The following is a 19325-nucleotide window of genomic DNA, read 5'->3' on the forward strand; positions in this document are numbered from 1 at the left end:
ATGGTGGAAGATTGATTTCTCTGTGAAAATTTTCACCAAGTCATACAACATGGCTGATGCTGGAGCCAGGATGAAAATTGGGGTGTGCAAGTTTCCCAGTGTGAGTATCCCTTGAGCCCAAGACACCAAGGATGCAGAGAGCTGTGACTGTGCCACTGCATGCCAGGCTGGGCAAGAGAGTGAGACCCTCTTTTTTAAAGAAGTCCCAGTGTAGGCCGGGCGCGGTGGCTCAAGCCTGTAATCCCAGCACTTTGGGCGGCTGGGACGGGCGGATCACGAGGTCAGGAGATCGAGACCATCCTGGCTAACATGGTGAAACCCCCTCTCTACTAAAAAAACAAAAAACTAGCCGGGTGAGGTGGCGGGCGCCTGTAGTCCCAGCTACGCGGGAGGCTGGGGCAGGAGAATGGCATAAACCCAGGAGGTGGAGCTTGCAGTGAGCTGAGATCCGGCCACTGCACTCCAGACTGGGTGACAGAGTGAGACTCCGTCTCAGGGGGGAGAAAAAAAAAAGTCCCAGTGTAACTACTCTCTTACTGGGCTCACTGCATATCACAGCCCTGTGTTTGTGGTTTGTGTCTGGGTCCTCTTGGTATTTCAAAAGTAGTAGATTCTTACCCCTGCAGCCAACAATCATCACTAACTCATTAAGCATTTATGGGGTAAGCTACTAGCACTGTACTGACAGCATCACATGAGTTAACTTAATCCTTGCAACCATCCTACAAGGAAGGTATAACTCTAATAACCCTACTTACAGATAAGAAAACCAAGACTCAGAAGTTAAATGGAAAGGTATGCCTGAAATGGGAGGTCTCTGAACTAATCCAGACTCTCCCATGAGGTTCATTTGGCTGTGGGCAAGTCTTGAGCTTCTTTCCTCATCTGCAAAAATTGAAAGCATTCCTAAGGTTTCTTCCAGCTCTGCATCCTGTAGGATTCCAAGAATGTAAAACTGCATTTAACTGTGGAACGTTTAGAGATAAGTCTTAGTTTATGTAACATTAAAACTGTCTAGTGAGGATGTTTTGTTAAAATGCCTACAAGTCTAAGCCTAAAAATAATCGTACCACATACTCAAGTCTGCCCTGGGTCAGTGCTACAAGTTCATTTCCCAGTCAGTTGTCCCTTCCTACCAACACTTAAATCTTTCTATATGCAGAGAAATGTGCCCAAATAAAGAAAAGCTAGTAGCAAGCAGTACTGTGAGCTGTTAACAAGCTTTGCAAGTGGTCTCTAGGAAAAATTAAAATAGAATTTATCTTGTCCTAGTGCTGGTTCTAACATCGAGTTCTATGCATTTTTATCTCCCAAGTATTTCTCCTCCCTCCACACTAGTATCGCTCCCTCCCATCACCATGCACTCCAGCCTGCTCTCCTGCAAAAGGCTCCTATCTTGGATTCCCTCCTGCACCTGCAGTTCACTCTGTACTGCATCCAAATCGTGTCCCTCCGAGTACTTCAATCACTTTCGATGATTTCCCATCCCATTTAGGCTAAAGAATCCTTATCATGGCCCACAAAACCCTACAAGACTTGGCAAAGTGCACTTAACACTTGCCCTCTATACCAGCTTTGCCACCCTGAGGGTGAATGGAGAACTGTATTCCATTTCCACTGGAGAAAAAATACGTGAAAGGCATTTTATGCAGGACGAGTAAAGTGTAGTATCTTTTTTTTTTTTTGAGATGGAGTCTCTCTGTTGCCCAGACTGGAATACAGTGGCGCGATCTCGGCTCACTGCAAGCTCCGCCTCCCAGGTTCACGCCATTCTCCTGCCTCAGCCTCCCGAGTAGCTGGGACTACAGGCGCCCGCCACCACACCCGGCTAATTTTTTTGTATTTTTAGTAGAGACGGGGTTTCACCGTGTTAGCCAGGATGGTCTCGATCTCCTGACCTCGTGATCCGCCCGCCTCGGCCTCCCAAAGTGCTGGGATTACAGGCGTGAGCCACCGCGCCCGGCCTAAAGTGTAGTATCTTTTTAGAAAATGTCATTACTGGAAAAAAAAGTTAGAAACCAGAACTTCTCATACCTTATTCCTGTCTCAGTGACTGATTTTCCCTTTCCAAATGCAAAACACCTCAGAACCTTACAACAAGTCGCAATGACAGTGCACTAAGGGCAGTGCTGAATAAAACCAATGTACGAGTCTGGACATTGTAAGTAAGGAAAATTCATTCTCTTTCTGGAATTCGTTATTGCTACCTTACGGCTACAGTTCCCCAGTTGTTTGCTAACCTCAGATAATGTGGATGCATTAACTATCCCCCGTTAGAAAACCTAGGAATAATAAAAACATTAATTTATCCTGTTATCCTGTTAAATGACACTATACCAATTTTTTTAATTTTTTTTTTTTTTTTTTTTTTTTTTGAGGCGGAGTCTTGCTCTGTTCCCCCAGGCTGGAGTGCAGTGGCACAATCTCGGCTCACTGGAACCTCCATGTCCCGGGTTCAAGCAATTCTGTCTCAGCCTCCCAAGTCGCTGGGACCACAGGTGCACACCACCACGCTTGGCTAATTTTTGTTTTTTTTAGCAGAGACAGGGTTTCACCATATTGATCAGGCTAGTCTTGAACTCCTGACCTCAGGTGATCCACCCACCTTGACCTCCCAAAGTGCTGGGATGACAGGCATGAGCCACTGCGCCCTGCCACGCTATACCAATTTGAGACACAAAGTGAGAGTGAATGGTCTCAGGGATGATCAAGAAAAAGCAATGCCTTTGTGAATGTCGAGGGTCCTTTGGCTAGAAGAGAGGATCAGCATGTATATTCCATATTCCATAGGATCTTCAGTCTCCTGTTTTACAAGTGCATCAGACATAAACTGATTTGTATATTTTTAGGTGAAATTCACATTTTTAGGTGAAACAAAGTTAACCATTTTAAATTCAAGTTTGGTGGCATTTAGTCTTTACAGTGTTACCTAGTTCCAAAACGTCTTCCTCATTCTTTGTGTTTTAAGGCTATCTCCCAGTGTTTAAGTGACCCAGTGACAGTGAACTTCTCATCCATCAGTAGTCTTGAGCAGACAACCCTGATGAGTGAGTTCTAGGATCAAAGCTTCCCAGAGTTTGTGGTGCATTTTAATCGGGGCAAACTTGAGGAAGGCAGTGAAACTAAGTAGAGCTCTGAATAACAGCATTTCACTCAGTGCAGAGCTGTCCCACACTACTCTGCCCAGTTTCTAGGTCAAAAAACATACCTTTCCGACACTTTAATATGCTAACGTGTACCATGAATGAGAGAGGGGAGGGGGAAATGGTGATATAAGCCACACTGAGCCCATTAAGAAGCCCTAGGCCCTGCCCCCAAGGTGGTGAGGCTCTGGGCCTCATGTTTTGAAAGATCTTTGGAGACCCTGTCTTACCTGGGCACCCTGGGCAAACAGAAACCACTCTGTCTACTGTTGGAGGATGAAGTAGACAATCTTCCTGGAAATGCTTCCCACTTAATCCCCCCCATCCCGTCCTATGGAGATGTCTATTGTTTGTAAAGAATATGCCACCCATACAACTGTATCCATGTCACCTAACCAGGAAGATACCCTAAGTAGACAGTTCTGGGGAGTAAGATAAAAGCCAGCAGAAAGAGTGCTTGGCTTAGACAAGATGAAGTTTTAGATGGTGCCCAAAGAGACCTAGCAACCATCCAACTAGAAAGGGGTCAAGACCAGGAGTGCTCTTTGTGGAGCCAGGGATCTGTCCATATGGCTTTGCAATGCCTAGTCATAAAAAACACTCACTGTACTTAAAGTAACTGACGCAAGGTGGGGAGAGGCCCAGGCATGGAAGGACTTAATTTGTGCCCTATTTCTTGGAGACCTATCTTTTCTGCCTTTCTAACTTTATTTGGCTCTCTTGACAAAAGCCAAAAAGTATGGTATAGAAGTTGTGATCATAAAGCTGGGCACGGTGGCTCATACCTGTAATCCCAGCGCTTTGGGAGGCTGAGGCAGGAGGCCGAGCACTTTGATCACCTGAGGTCAGGAGTTCAAGACCAGCCTGGCCAACATGGTGAAACCCCGTCTCTACTACAAAAAAAATTAGGTGTAGTCGTGGACACCTGTAATCCCAGCTACTCGGGAGGCTGAGACAGGAGAATCACTTGAACCCGGGAGGCGGAGGTTGCAGTGAGCCAAGATTGCGCCATTGCACTCCAACCTGGGCAAGAAGAGTGCAACTGTCTCAAAAAAGTAAAAAAGAAGTTGTGATCATAATTACATGACCTTCATGACAAACATACTCTACAATTAAAAACAGACACCCTGTGTCACAGAAAGATCCAGACCAAGAAACCCAAATGATGAGGAAGATAAAACTAAGGCATTGGGGAATCCTGAGTTGGGGTCTGATCTTAGATAACTGGGTCAGGCTAAGGCACCTGATGACAGAAGCTGGGTGATCTCATCTCTTGTTCTGAGTTATTTAGTAATATATTCCTTTTAAAACCACTTTAGAGGTAAACTTTTTATTTTTTCCTGAGACAGAGTCTCACTGTTACCCAGCCTGGAGTGCAGTGGTACCATCTTGGCTCACTGCAACCTCTGCCTCTTGGGCTCAGGAGATCTTCCTGCCTCAGCCTCCTGAGTAGCTGGGACCACAGGCGTGCACCACCATGCCCAGCTAATTTTTGTATTTTTGGTGGAGTCACGGTTTTGCCATGTTGTCCAGGCTGGTCTTAAACTCCTGAGCTCAAGCGATCTGCCTGCCTCAGCCTCCAAAAGTGCTGGAATTACAGGCATGAGCCTCCACAGCCAACCTAGAGGTGAACATTTTGATACTGGTTTTGGTTTTCCCACCCCTTAAAACCTAATATGAAGCTCAGGGTTTGAACTAGGATGAGAGAATAGAGATGGGGTAGAACACGGGGTGAGGGAGCATGCACCTGCTCTGTAAATGAGAACATGTACTCAGAGCACCAGGAATACCTGTGGGACCCAGTGCCTTTTAATGGACCTGGCCATCCCACAGTACACAGCCAGAAATATGAGCTTGTAACACAGTTTGGCCTCAGAACATATCTCAGTCTCCAGCATTTGTCCAGACTTCCTCCAGTTCACTGTTCTGACCTGCTGTTCTTTCTTACCTTATCAGCCTCAGAATATATCTGCAGTCTCCAGCATTTGACCAGATTTCCTCCAGTTTACTGTTCTGACCTGCTGTTCTTTCTTACCTTACCTGGCTGTCAGATCCACTGGGACATCTAGGAAAAAATCTGCCACCCGCTTCCCGCAAAAAAAGGCCTTGCCCACCAGCCTCCTCCCACCATGTACAGACATAGAAAGTAGGGACAAGCTGGGCATGGTGGTTTACACCTGTAATCCTACCTACTCCTTACTCGGGAGGCTGTGACACAAGAATCTCTTGAGCCTGGGAGGCGGAGGTTGCAATGAGCCCAGATCACACCACTGCACTCCAGCCTGGGTGAAAGAGCAAGACTCTCAAAAAAAAAAAAAAAGCAAAAAAGGAACAGCCCCTGGTCCAAATTCCCAGATAAGGTAGATACCATTTTTTTTAAACACCAAGTGTGAGTCAGCCTGGGTTTACAGACCTAAATCTAAAAATGTATTGAACACCTGTATGATTTCATAAATATTGCCCTGATTGATGAGGCACCCCAAAGAAAGACAGAACTGGATTCAACATGGAAAGAAAGAATCCCAAGAAGCCAGCCATGAGAGTGACAGTCCCATTTGTGCTAGAAGAGTAAGGCCCCTGAGGGTGAGATGCAAGAGCTTTGTGCTGGGGGACCACAAGACAGAGCAGATCCAGAATCCAGGCAACTGTCACTTCCAGTCTGAAAACTTTCCTAGGAACTATGATAGCAAATGATGGAGAAGCCCTAGGGTTTGGGATCAAACAATTCTGGTTGGAGCACGCACCCCGCCCCACAGTCCTTCCTTCTGCCATTTTACTTAATCTTGCTGAACCTGTTTTCCTCTACCAAAAAAAAAAAAAAAAATACAAGCTCACCTAGTGGCTGAACTAATTATGTGAAATATGTGAAATGTGCTTTGCAGCAGGTGGCTTTTAAACTATGGACCAGAAAACATATAGACTATAAAAAAAAAAAAAAATTGTTTTACATTATAAGCCAGTATTCACATATAAGTATATACAATTGAAACAAGGGTTTCACAAAAACTATACTTACCTTACTACTTGGGAGTCACTTGATATATTCTATTGTATTTAATTTTTTATATGCTGATTGCAACTCACTACATTGTTTTCACTCTTAATGGGTAGCTAGCTTTTAAAAAACACTTTTCAAAACCATGCAATTACCAGTTATTACGAAGATTAGTAAGAGTCTCAGGAATGGTCTGATGGCTAGGAATTTTCATTGCCAGGGAAACAAAGGAAAAAGGTCAAGGTTACTAGGTCAAGCCCTTGAGAGCCCTGTTGCCAAGGGAACAGATCGGCCACGTCAGGGTTGGTTTACCCATGGGCGGCAGCCCTGTGGAGAAAAGGAGTGGCCCGTGGGCCTGTCACTCACATCAGAGGTGGTAAGCCCGCCTCCAAGCCCGGAAGACCCGCCTCCTCTCTGAGGTTAAAGGAGGAAGGCAGCGATTGGAGGCTCAGGCAGTGACGTAACTTGCTGCTTTAGGTGGCCTTCCGCTCTGGCGGCTGTCGCGACGGGGGTTCAGGGACCATTTATTGGGGCTCCCCGCTCCCTCTGCACTTGGAGGTGCCATGAGATCGGTTAGCTACGTGCAGCGCGTGGCGCTGGAGTTCAGCGGGAGCCTCTTCCCGCACGCTATCTGCCTTGGAGACGTTGATAACGATACGGTAGGTGCATGCGCACTGCAAGAGCCTGGATCTGTGCGGGGACGGCGCAAGGGAAGTGGGACAGGCCGCCCAAGCGTGCCACGTGAGCGTGAGCATGCGCGCTGTGGCTAGTATGCAGCGCTAAAGAGAAAAACTTTATTGATAGCTTCAGTGTTCGCGGTTGGTTTTGTTCGTTTGTTTGTTTGTTTGTTTGTTTTTGAGACAGAGGCTCCCTCTGTCACCCAGGCTGGTGTGCAGTGGCGCGATCTCGGGTCACTCCAACCTCCACCTCCCGGGTTCAAGCGATTCTCCTGCCTTAGCCTCTTGAATAGCTGGGATTACAGGAGCCCGCCACCACGCCCAGCTAATTTTTGTATTTTTCGTAGAAACGGGGTTGCACCATGTTGGCCAGGCTGGTCGTGAACTCCTGACCTCAGCTGATCCCTCCTCGGCCTCCCAAAGTGCTGGGATTAGAAGCGTGAGCCACCGCGCCCGGCCCCTGGGAGTATTTTTTAAGTGGGATAGATAGTTGATCCCTCGGCCTGATTGAGTCAAGTGTTCACTGGAGGAGCCTGGTAAACTCTGGTGGCCAAGTTTTCTGGATCACTGTTTCTGAGTTAAGCCTCCTGCAGTGGCGTCACCTCTCAAATCACTTACCTTGGCTGGACGCAGTGGCTCACGCCTGTAATCCCACCACTTTGGGAGGCCGAGGCGGGCGGATCACCTGAGGTCAGGAGTTCGAGACCAGCTTGGCCAACGTGGTGAAACCCCGTCTCTACTAAAAATACAGAAATTAGCCGAGTGTGGTCGTGCGCGCCTCAGATCCCAGCTACTTGGGAGGGTGAGGCACGAGAATCGCTTACACCCAGGAGGCGGAGTTTGCGGTGAGCCAAGATCGCGCCCACTGCACTCCAGCCTGGGCCACAGTGCAAGACTTCATCTGAAAAAAAAAAAATCACCTTTCAAAGCTGTGAAGTGGAAATAACAATGCCGCGCTCCCTGTGGCTCCGCCCCTTCGAAGACTTCTCTGAACCTCCTCCTACCCTCACAGAATTAAGCACACCGTCCGTGCTTAATATAGGCATTAAACTCAAAGTCTGCTGCTATTAGACTTGGCCCACTCGGCTGGACTAGATTGGGGTATTTCCCTGCTTTGCTCTCCCGCCAGGGTAACAATCACTGCCACAACCCAGTGTTAATAACGTCCGGTTTCTTCAGTGCCTGCTTCATGGTAGATGCGCGTGCCTGGCAACTTGTGCTACACCTTGGTTGAATTACAGAAACAATCTCCACCTACCTTTTCTCTCCTCAGCAGTCGTTCCTCTTTATTTATTTATTTATTTATTTATTTTTGAGACGGAGTCTCACCCTGTCCCCCAGGCTAGAGTGCAATGGAGTGCAGTGGCTTGATCTCGGCTCACTGCAACCTCTGCCTCCTGGGCTCAAGCGACTCTCCTGCCTCAGCCTCCCAAGTAGCTGGAATTACAGGCGCCCGCCACCGCGCCCGACTGCTTTTTGTGTTTTTGGTAGAGATGGGGTTTCACCATGTTGGCCAGACTGGTCTTGAACTCCTGACCTGGTGATCAGCCCACCTTGGCCTCCCAAAGTGCTAGGACTACAGGCGTGAGCCACCATACCCAGCCCTTCTTCTCATTTTTTAAATAAATTACCACAGGTCAAGCAGGTAAAACAATGCCTGGCACACAGTTTGGTGGTCTCTTAAGTGTTCGTGTTGTTGTGAGCATTTTATTCTGTTTTTCTGCAAATCTTTATTGAGCTGCTCATTATGCACCAAGGACTCTGCTACATTCTGGGAATTCAAAAATGAACGAGAGAATTCCAGTCCTCAGCTCATAATCAAGTTGTGTAATAGTCACCGGATAATAAAATGTAATGAGATGCATTGACTGAAATACGTAGGGGATTCTCCGGTGGAGCATTAAAGGGAATAGTGTCTGATGCTCTTTTTTTTTTTTTTTTTTTTGCAGACATGTATTTCATATTTCTAATGCAAAGCACTGGATTGCCCCCTTCTACCCTCTGCCCTGTCTTCCTACTGGGCCTCCCTGTTTCACACTTCCTTCACTGTCCTGTGCTTATTTCCCACCGCCCCTAGTGCTGTGATGGAGAAGGTATTTTATGAGGCCTCTTTTGACTCTACCCCCTCTGGGGAGGAAAGAGTTATTCTCATAAATTTGTATTGTGTTTTCTGGGCTTTCATGTTTCTTCATGAACTGCCAAGCTGTCCAATTTTATGAGAAAATCAGAGGAGGAATTTTTTAATTTTTTTGTTTTTTACAGAGGCAGGGTCTCACTCTGTTGTCCAGGCTGGAGGGCAGTGGTGCAATCATAGCTCATTGCAGCCTTAAACTCCTGGGCTCAAATGATCCTACTGCCTGCCCCAGCCTCCTGCGTAGCTGGGACTACAGGTGCCTGCCACCAGGTCTGGCTGATTTTTTTAATGTGTTGTAGAGATGAGGTCTCACTGTGTTAACCAGGCTGGTCTCAAACCTCTGGCTTCAAGCAGTACACTGGCCTCGGTGTCCCAAAGTGCTGGAATTACAGGTGTAAGCAACCTTACCAGGCCACATTTTTAAACAGTAAATTATCAAAGCACCTTCAGATATACATTATTTTCCATTTTATCTGATTGCCTTCTTTGTTTAAAAACATTCCCTTTTTTTCATAGCTTTATAGCGCCACCTTTTTTGAAATTGTTTATCTAAATGAATTACACTATTATTCACTTCTACAATATTAGATATACTATCATTTTTTTCACCTGAGTTGTAAGCTCCATTACTGTAAGCTCCATAAGAATAGGAATGTTTTAATCTGTTTTTTCCACTGCTATATTCTCAACCCTTAGAACAGTGTAGGCACTGGCTGGGCGTGATGGCTCACGCCTGTAATCCCAACACTTTGGGAGGCTGAGATGGAAGGATCATTTGAGTCTAGGAGTTCGAGACCAGCCTGAGCAACACAGTGAGACCTCGTCTTTACAAAAAAGTGAAAAAATTAGCCAGATGTGGTGGTGCGTGCCTGTAGTCTCGGCTACCCTGGAGGCTGGGGTGGGAGGATTACTTGAGCCTAGGAAGCTGAGGCTGCAGTGTGATGCAGTGAGCCATGATCACACTACTGTACTCCAGCTTGGGCAACAGTAAGACCGTCTCAAACAAACAACAAGAAAACAGAAAGAAAAGATATATCAAGTAATAGAAGGTTTGATTTTTTAAAAAGCTAGTTTTATGCTCCTGTGATCTGATATTCTCACCAGAAACTCCCATAACAATTAAAAGAATTAAAAAAGAAATCAAAGTTGTTTTTTTTTTTTGAGACGGAGTTTCACTCTTATCCCAGGCTGGAGTGCAGTGGAGTGCAGAGGTTCACTGCAACCTGTGCCTCCCAGGTTCAAGTGATTCTCCTGCCGTGGCCTCCCAAAGTAGTTGGGATTTACAGGCGTGAGCTACCACGCCCAGCCAGAAATCAAAGATTCAAATAAATTCCAATTCGTTTCTAACTTTTCCTTACTGTTCACCTGTTATCTCTGTTGCCTTCAGAACTAAATTTCTTGAGAGTATAGTATTAGTTCAGTGTATTCTGGGGACAGGAAAGGGATGTTGGCTGTACCCCCAAGAGGAGATCATAAAGCAATTTGCAGAAGTGGGGTTTGAAGCCACTTGGTTAACATCTTGAGCCCCTGTAAAGGGCAGCTACCCAGATACAAATGGTGGAGAGGCTCCATGCAGGGACCTCCCTTCCCTAGAGCTTAGCCATCACTTGAGGGCACTGGAGGCCCAGAGTGGGGAGCAGCCCCTTCAGGCTCTACCCCCTTAGGCCCCACCATCCTGTGTGGTTCCCACGTACACCTCAAGATCAAAAGGCCTTGCTAGAGGAGGGAGGGCCCCAAGAGTTCACATTGTCTTTTTATTTGGCCCTTGATTAAATATGAGGTCCGAAGTTAGATTCTCCAAAACTCCACCATCTTGGGCTGTTTTCAAAACATGTCCCATTTGTAATGGGCAAATGCAAAGAGCCGAAGTCAGGCATGTATAGCCTAGAGCTGTTCAGGTGGCATACTTTTCTGGGGTGGGCCATAAATCGTGTGTAGCCTCAATTTCTGTAACCTCTCCTACCCCCAACACACACACCCCTAAATGGAAATAAAGAACTGGGAAACTATGGCTGTGTTGGCCCCAAAAGATTGTTTTGTTATGTTTTTTGAGACAAGGTCTTGTTCTGTCACCCAGGCTGGAGTACAATGGCACGATCATGGCTCACTGCAGCTTCAGCCTCCTGAGCTCAAGTGATCCTCCTTCCTCAGCCTCCTGAGTAGCCGGAACTACAGGTGTGCACCACCACACCTGGCTAATTTTTTTTTTTTTTTTTTTTTTTTTTGAGAGGTAGGGTCTCACTCTGTCACCCAGGCTAGAGTGCGGTGCAATCTTGGCTCACTCACTGCAACCTCTACCTCCTAGGCTCAAGCAATTCTCCTGCCTTGGCCTCCCGAGTAGTTGGGACCACAGGCATGCACCACCATGCTTGGGTAATTTTTATATTTTTTGTAGAAACAAGGTTTCACCATGTTGGCCAGGCTGGTCTCGAATTCCTGAGCTCAACCAATCCACCCGCCTCTGCCTCCCAAAGTGCTGGGATTACAGGCATGAGCCACCGCACCTGGCCTCACCTGGCAGATTTTTAAATTTTTTGTAGAAATGGGATCTTGCCATGTTGCCCAGGCTGGTCTCTAACTCTTGGCCTGAAGTGATCCACCCACCTCCACCGCCCAAAGCAGTGGGATTACAAGTGTGAGTTGTTGCACCTGGCCAGACTTTTAATAAAGTTGAGGAAGAGGCAAGTTGAGGTCTTGTGATTTCCCTTGGTTAGGCTAAGTAGAGAAGAGCTTGAAGTGGTTCAGCAGAGTCCCATCCTAACGCTTTCTTCTCTCTCCATTTGAAGTTAAATGAACTGGTGGTGGGAGACACCAGCGGGAAGGTGTCTGTGTATAAAAATGATGACAGTCGGCCATGGCTCACCTGTTCCTGCCAGGGAATGGTCAGTATTCACTTCCCTGGGCCTGGAGGGGGGAAGGGATCCCTTCTGTCCAGGGACAGCCTAGGATGATTCCCACACAGGTGCTCACCCATGTGTCCTGACTCCCCAGCTACTGGGCCCAGCCACTGACTTGCAGCCAATTTGATTCAGGGAGGGACGCCCCCAGCCAGCGCTTGCACCTGTCCTCACACACGCATACATGGGCTGGGGTGTTTTTATGTAGCGGAGTGCTCCTTGACACTTTATGGAAGTTGCCTAAGGTGGTCTAATCTTAAAGTATAGTCAAAAATGGGGGCAATAATTTGAATAAGTCTAGAAATATGATCGCCTAGCTCGATTAAATATAGGGTTCCTATTTTATTTTAAGTTCAGATTGTCTTAACCACCTCAGGTCTTCATGTTGCTGTCTGTGTAAACCAAACCTGCAGCACAGTAACTCAGTTAATAAAGATTATCACCATAGTTCCTATGGCACAAGTTTTCAGTGAATGATGGTGATTAGAAAACTGCCTGCTCCTTGCTTCACAGAGATCAGGGAGTACTGGTCTCCCTTGGCATCTCCCTGAGCCTCCCTTTCTCTCTTACAGCTGACTTGCGTTGGGGTTGGAGATGTATGTAATAAAGGAAAGGTAAGAACTACAGGGGACCTTTCCTGATTCCTAGCTCACAGCGGAAATCAGCTGAAGGTTGAAGGCTTCAGCTCTGACCTCTGTGATCTGATTATCGGGCTTGTTTCCGAAACTCCCTCCCTAGTCCATCTCTCCTATACCTCTGTTTGTCCTAGAACCTGTTGGTGGCAGTGAGTGCTGAAGGCTGGTTTCATTTGTTTGACCTGACACCTGCCAAGGTGTTGGACGCTTCTGGGCACCACGAGACACTAATGGGAGAGGAGCAGCGTCCAGTCTTCAAGCAGCACATCCCAGCCAACACCAAGGTCATGCTGATCAGTGACATCGGTGGGCATGCCTACCTTTCAGGCAGCCAGGAGAGTAGGAGTCAGTGGGTGCTAGAGCAGACCCCAAGGGATTGGGGTGAGAGGGAGAATCCGTATTCATTTATGCATTGGTTATGTACTGAGCTCCCGTGATAAGCCAGGCATCGCTCAAGGCACTGGAATAGCCGTAGTGAATAAATAGACCAAAATTGCTGCCCTCCTGGGCCTTACTATGAAGAGACAGAAAAGAAACAGTATAGGCCAGGTGTGCTGGCTCTCGCCTGTAATACCAACGCTTTGGGAGGCTGAGGTCGGAGGATCACTTGAGGACAGGAGTTCCAGGCTGTAGTGAACTGTGATCTTACCACTGCACTCTAGCGTGGGACCCTGTCTCTCTTTAAAAAAGAAAGGAAAAGAAAAGAAACACTATACATTTTGTAAGATAATTAAGTGGTATATTAGAAGGTAGTAAGTGCATGGCTGGATGCGATGGTTTAGCCCTATAATCCCAGCACTTTGGGAGGCCAAGGCGGGTGGATCACTTGAGTTCAGGAGTTTGAGACCAGCCTGGCCAACACGGTGAAACTCTGTCTCTACTAAAAATGCAAAAACTAGCCAGGCCTGGTGGCAGGCACCTGTTATCCCAGCTACTCAGCAGGCCGAGGCAGGGGAATCACTTGAATCTGGGAGGTGGAGGTGGCAGTGACCCAGGATCATGCCACTGCACTCTAGCCTGGGCGACAGACTCCGTCTCCAAAAAAAAAGAAGATAGTAAGTGCAGCCAACCATGTGGCTCACGCCTGGAATCCCAGCACTCTGAGAGGCTGAGGCAGGCGGGTCCCTTAAGCTCAGGCGTTCAAGACCAGCCTGGCAAACATGGTGAAACCCCGTCTCCAATAAAAATACAAAAATTAGGCTGGGTGCGGAGGCTCACGCCTGTAATCCCAGCAGATTGGGAGGCCGAGGTGGCCGGATCACGAGGTCAGGAGACCAAGACCATCCTGGCTAACACAGTGAAACCCCACCTCTACTAAAAATACCAAAAAAAAAAAAAAAATTAGCTGAGCGTGGTGGCATATGCCTGTAATCCCAGCTACTCTAGAGGCCAAGGCAGGAGAATTGCTTGAACCCAGTAGGTAGAGGTTGCAGTGAGCCAAGATTGTGCCACTGCGCTCCAGCCTGGGTGACAGAGACTCTGTCTCAAAAAAAAAAATAGTAAGTGCAGTGGAGAAAATAATTCGCAGAAAGTGCTAGAGTGTCGAGGTAGAGGTAGCAATTTTAAATGGAGTTGTTAGGGCTAAGTCCTCACTGAGAAAGTAACATTTGGTTAAAAAAAAAAAAAAAAAAAAAGCGGCAAGCAAAGGAGCCATACAGATAGGCGGCTTGTAGGTGGTGGGAGATACATGGGATGAATTGGGACACCTGAGTTGCATGTTTGAGTAGTATGAAGGCAGAGAGCGGATAGGAGCTGCGGAACAGATGGACCAAATGGACGGGCAAGATGCCGCAAACGCAGACAGGGGCGGGAGCCGACTGAGTGTGAAGTGAGCAGCACTGCAGATCGGGCATGCAGCCACACTGGCTAGAAGGTGCTGCAGTTAGCAGAGGAGCCGGAGCTGCTCGTGGGACTCCAAAACCCATCTTGTCTTTCATACCCACAGATGGAGATGGGTGTTGTGAGCTGGTGGTGGGCTACACAGACCGTGTGGTTCGAGCTTTCCGCTGGGAGGAGCTAGGTGAGGGTCCCGAACATCTGACAGGGCAGCTGGTGTCCCTCAAGAAATGGATGCTGGAGGGTCAGGTAAGCAGCTGACTCTGGCGAGCAAGGCCCCGGGGAGCTGGGAAGAAGGGCTCCTGGAGGAGGCAGTGGGAGAGCAGTCATGGGACAGGGCCAGGATGGGGAGAAGTGAAGTCACCTTGTCAAGAGAGATCCAAAGACCATTTCGAATCAGGGGGTTAGGGGAAATTGCTAGTAACAGGCGAAGAGAAAGGCATGTTGGACTAAGAATGAGGACTGTGAAGGTAGGTGTGGAGTGGGCCGCATCAGGACCTAGACCCCAGCTGGGTCATGCACAGGGGAAAGCATGTGGTCTGTGTGGAGAGGACGGTGCCAGGCAGGAGCCCTGGAAACTCGAAATCCTTCCCCTGCTGCTACCCTTGAAGCCCAGAGGGCTGTTCCCAGGACCCCCGCCCCACTCCCACCCCCGCCATTCTCTGCAGGGTCCCACTTCCTTCTGTCTCCATCTCCCTTTAATCCCATTCCCTGGCGCAGGTGGACAGCCTCTCAGTGACTCTGGGACCACTGGGTGTTCCTGAACTCATGGTGTCTCAGCCAGGCTGTGCTTATGCAATTCTACTGTGTACCTGGAAAAAGGACACTGGGTCCCCTCCTGCCTCCGAAGGGCCCACGGATGGCAGTAGGTAAGGGGGTACAGGCCTGTGGATGGTGTGGGGGTGCATGGAAGCAGGATGGGCTCCCAGATGGCACGTGGTAGTCAAATGGGTCTGCAGTTGGCAGAGCTGCCTCATCTAGGTCCCAGCCCGAGCACCTTTGCCCCACTGGGGAAGATTACGTTAGGACCAAGGGAATCCTGGGCTCTAACTCTGTAGCACCTAAAAGAGGTCCTGAGATTCCAACCTGGCAGCGCCATCCCTGTCTCTTCTCTTTGCCACATGGGTCAGATAGGGTCAGTGGCAGGTTTCTAAGCTGATTCAAATCCCAGAAGCTCTTGCAGGGATATGGGTTACAAAGGGCTGGAGAACTCAGCTCACTTGGTCTCTCGCTTGATCCTTCCACCCTCCCGTGTACAGGGAGACCCCAGCTACCCGAGATGTGGTGCTGCACCAGACATCTGGCCGTATCCACAACAAGAATGTCTCCACTCACCTAATTGGCAACATCAAACAAGGTGAAAGTGCGGTGGGGGTGAGGGAGGGAGATGAGGGGCAGCCGTCAGTTCTGGAAGAGTGGAGATCCATAGCTTGCCCCTCATTTCGAGCCCTGTCCTTTCCCTGCTGCTGCAGAATGCCCCTCTCCCCGTAGGCTCTGACCTTGCCCTGCCCTTGACGTTTTCTTCCTCTGGTCCTCCTGTCCTACCCACAGGCCACGGCACTGAGAGTAGTGGCTCTGGCCTCTTTGCCCTGTGCACCCTGGATGGTGAGCAATGCTGGGATGGGGTGTGGGGGCTGTATGCCTGTAGGGTCAGCTCGGGGCCTATCCCACCCGCGCTCAGCCTGCCTGTCCCCTGGCAGGGACACTGAAGCTCATGGAAGAAATGGAAGAAGCAGACAAGCTGCTGTGGTCAGTGCAGGTGGATCACCAGCTCTTTGCCCTGGAGAAACTGGATGTCACCGTGAGTGGAAAACCTGGCAGAGCAGAACATTCTTGCGTTTTCCACATGGAGAGATGAGATTTGGAATAATCAGGCTATTCTCACATCCCGGGGAACTCCCAACCTTTATCTTTAGTCTTTTTTTTTTGTTTTTTTTTTTTGAGACAGGATTTCCCTCTATCACCTAGTCCGGAGTGCAGTGGCATGATCTTGGTTCACTGCAACCTTTGTCTGAAGCCATCTTGTCACCTCAACCTCCTGAGAAGCTGGGACTACAGGCGTGTGCCCCCACACTTGGCTAATTTTCCTAAACTTTTTGTAAAGATGAGATCTCACCATATATGGTTTCAAACTCCTGGGCTCAAGCAATCCTCTCGTCTTGGCCTCCCAAAGTGTTGGAATCACAGGCGTAAGCCACTGTGCCCGGCCTTAAGTCTCTTTAGATAGGTCTAAATCCATCTGAAGCGAGTTTGTTTCCTCTTACTCTACCGTATTTAACGCTATACCGTGCTGTTAGAAGTCTGTCATTTCCATAACTTCAGCAGAAGTAGTAGCCCTAAAGAAAAGTTACTGTAAGAGCCTGGAAGTATGTTATTCGTCCCAACTCCAGAAGCATATTTTGTAGGTTTTTCTTGTCCATATATAAATCTCTATTTAATGTCACTATGGCCCCTGAATCAGCAGGCAGGGGCTACACTTTATATTGTCGTCAGGCATGCTTGTTGGTTTAGGAGAAGAGGTAGACCTGGGTTTGAGTCCTGATTGTGCTGCCTCCTAGCTGAGTGGCCTTGGGTAAGTGACTCTATTTCTACAAGCTGAGGTTTCCTCAGTATAGAATTGCCTACTTCCTACGGTGGCTGTGAGCATTATGTGACAGCTCATTTGACAGTCCCATTTACTGCCCAGCCCATGGGTGAAATTCCTCCCCAGCTGGCTGTTTGTCATCCAGAGTCCAGTCCGCAGCTCCTTTATGTTCCTTGTCTCTGGCCTTTTTCAGGGCAACGGGCATGAGGAGGTAGTTGCATGCGCCTGGGATGGACAGACATACATCATTGACCACAACCGCACCGTTGTCCGCTTCCAAGTGGATGAAAACATCCGTGCCTTCTGTGCAGGTGACCCCCGCCCTCATGGCCCCTTTCTGACCACACTTAAGTTAGACAGGCGTGTTAGATATGCCAGGGAAGTGTTTGCCCCTCACTTCCCTTTCTGCCGTGTCCCCTGATGGAAGTCTTCATTCACCAATGAGTTCTTCAGCTCTTTTGTTTGGGGGTGAGGGGTGGTCACTACATTGCCATCTTGACAATCTTAAATAAGAAATAAAAGACAGCAGCATCTCCACCCCGGAATATTTTAAAGAATGGCCTGAGTTTCTGTCATCGGTCTGGGATGTGTGAAGACATCAGGAAGTTCTTTTCCACCTGAGCACGCCAGGTCTCTGTGGAGAAAGGTCTCCTAGAACATTTTCATTAGTTCCAAGTCAGGGGCCTTGGGAGGCAGCACTCACTCTCTGGGTGACTGGGGGATGCCTTTGGAAGGAGGGATTGGCACCGAAGAGAAGCCTTACTTTCTGATCGTGTTCTGCTAGTCTCGCCCTTGGGCGAGCAAGGCCGTCCCTCATCACTCCAGGGGTATCACTAAGATGGGAAAATCAACAAATAGCACCTTTTTGGATTCTGTTCTGCCTGGGTTTTGTTGCTATGGTTTTTCTACATCTGAAGTGAGCCAGGTCTTTTCCCATCTTATCTGTTTTACTGAGTTCCTAACAGAAAACAAATAGAGAACCTTTCATTTTTTTCCGGACATCAGTGGAGGATAGGAAGTGCTGACTCGAAGGTCTGTGTTTTGCTGTCTGCCCCCCACCACCAGCACTGAAACTTCCTGACCTTTGTCTCCCTGCCCACATCTTCCAGGCCTGTATGCCTGCAAAGAGGGCCGTAACAGCCCCTGCCTCGTATATGTCACTTTCAACCAGAAGATCTATGTGTACTGGGAGGTGCAGCTGGAGCGGATGGAGTCTACCAATCTGCTGAAACTGCTGGAAACCAAGCCGGAGTACCACAGCCTGCTGCAGGAGCTGGGTGTGGGTGAGTCCCAGAAAAGCCAGTGGCCCAGGTGCCCAGGAGACCCACAGCCTCTCACCCACCCCTTCTTGGCTCTCAGATCCTGACGACCTCCCTGTGACTCGTGCCCTGCTCCACCAAACGCTCTACCATCCAGACCAGCCACCACAGTGTGCTTCCTCAAGCCTCCAGGATCCCACCTAGCCGTACTTGCCTCAGAGCTGGTGAAGGATTCTTCCGAACCCCCACCCTACCCCCTAAAGGTATCTGTGATATTGGCAGGATAGGGAATATGTGTTACAGAAATGCAGGATTTGACTCTGGACATGAAAGATGGCAGCAGCGCTAGGGTGACCATGAACTATAGACCTTGCAGTCTTTTTGGTGAAAGAAGAGACAAGTTGACCCTCTGCCCATTTCCTTGTGGACCTCATCCATCACGCCAGCAGGGTCCTAGGACCCTGGCCTTGTTCCAGATCATCTGGGACATGTCCCACTTCCCACTTTGACTGTGTTGAAAACAGAGACTTGTTTGCGTGGCCCCAACACCCATAAGGAAACCAGGCTTTAGGCCCAGGGGGGCAGTGGAGGTAAGGGCTCCACCCCATCTTAAGCTCTGTCTTCCATGGCATAATTCCAAGTTCTTGACGTTGGTAATTGTTAAAGGAATGGCAAACTGTGTTTTGAGGGATCTTTCTACAGTCTGGTCTCACCCATGTTCCTAGCAACCCTGAGATTATTTTCCTCCATTTACCAAAGCAGCTGGGTCAGTGCTTTCTCGTGTTGCCATATTCTTCAGGTATTAGTGAGCTTCAGAGGCCCTGCTCCCATTTTTCCACCCACCCATTCCCCCATAAAAAAGCGTATTGTCTCTAAGACAATAGTCATTTAAAATGTGATGCAGGTTTATGATCCAGACCACAATCAGAATTATATCTTGGGTCATTTATGTGCCGTCTGTTCTTGATTCTCAGTGCTCTAAGTCGGTGTTTTTCAAACTGTGGTTGCAGTCCTTTGGTGGATTATGGCCAGCATTTTTAGAATAGGTAGAATAGAATAAAGTAAAATAGAAAACAGCAGAGTACATTGCTCGCAGTGTGGGTAAGTATTGTTTTGTTACAGTCATATGTGCGCGTGTGTACTGAGTGCCATGTGAAATGTATTC

The 19325-nt window shown here is 48.3% G+C and overlaps 1 protein-coding gene across 2 annotated transcripts; it reads left to right on the top strand.

Annotated features, from left to right (window-relative positions):
* The first annotated feature begins 6569 nt into the window (after positions 1–6569).
* ITFG2 (integrin alpha FG-GAP repeat containing 2) lies at positions 6570–19248 on the top strand. 2 transcript variants are annotated; one of them, XM_009217692.3, is made up of 12 exons: positions 6570–6797; positions 11736–11831; positions 12419–12460; positions 12616–12787; positions 14427–14566; positions 15038–15186; positions 15577–15674; positions 15869–15922; positions 16018–16118; positions 17095–17212; positions 18011–18184; positions 18261–19248. In XM_009217692.3, the coding sequence occupies exons 1-12, from the start codon at positions 6702–6704 to the stop codon at positions 18362–18364; spliced, it is 1344 nt and encodes a 447-aa protein (XP_009215956.1). In that variant the 5' UTR covers positions 6570–6701; the 3' UTR covers positions 18365–19248. The 2 variants fall into 2 exon arrangements, with proteins under 2 accessions (XP_009215956.1, XP_009215957.1); XM_009217693.2 differs by lacking the exon at positions 17095–17212 and having other exon boundaries at positions 15999–16118.
* The last annotated feature ends 77 nt before the right edge of the window (positions 19249–19325 follow it).

The sequence above is a fragment of the Papio anubis genome, chromosome 9 (genome assembly GCF_008728515.1).
Source record: "Papio anubis isolate 15944 chromosome 9, Panubis1.0, whole genome shotgun sequence".
In the NCBI taxonomy this organism is placed as follows: domain Eukaryota; kingdom Metazoa; phylum Chordata; class Mammalia; order Primates; family Cercopithecidae; genus Papio; species Papio anubis.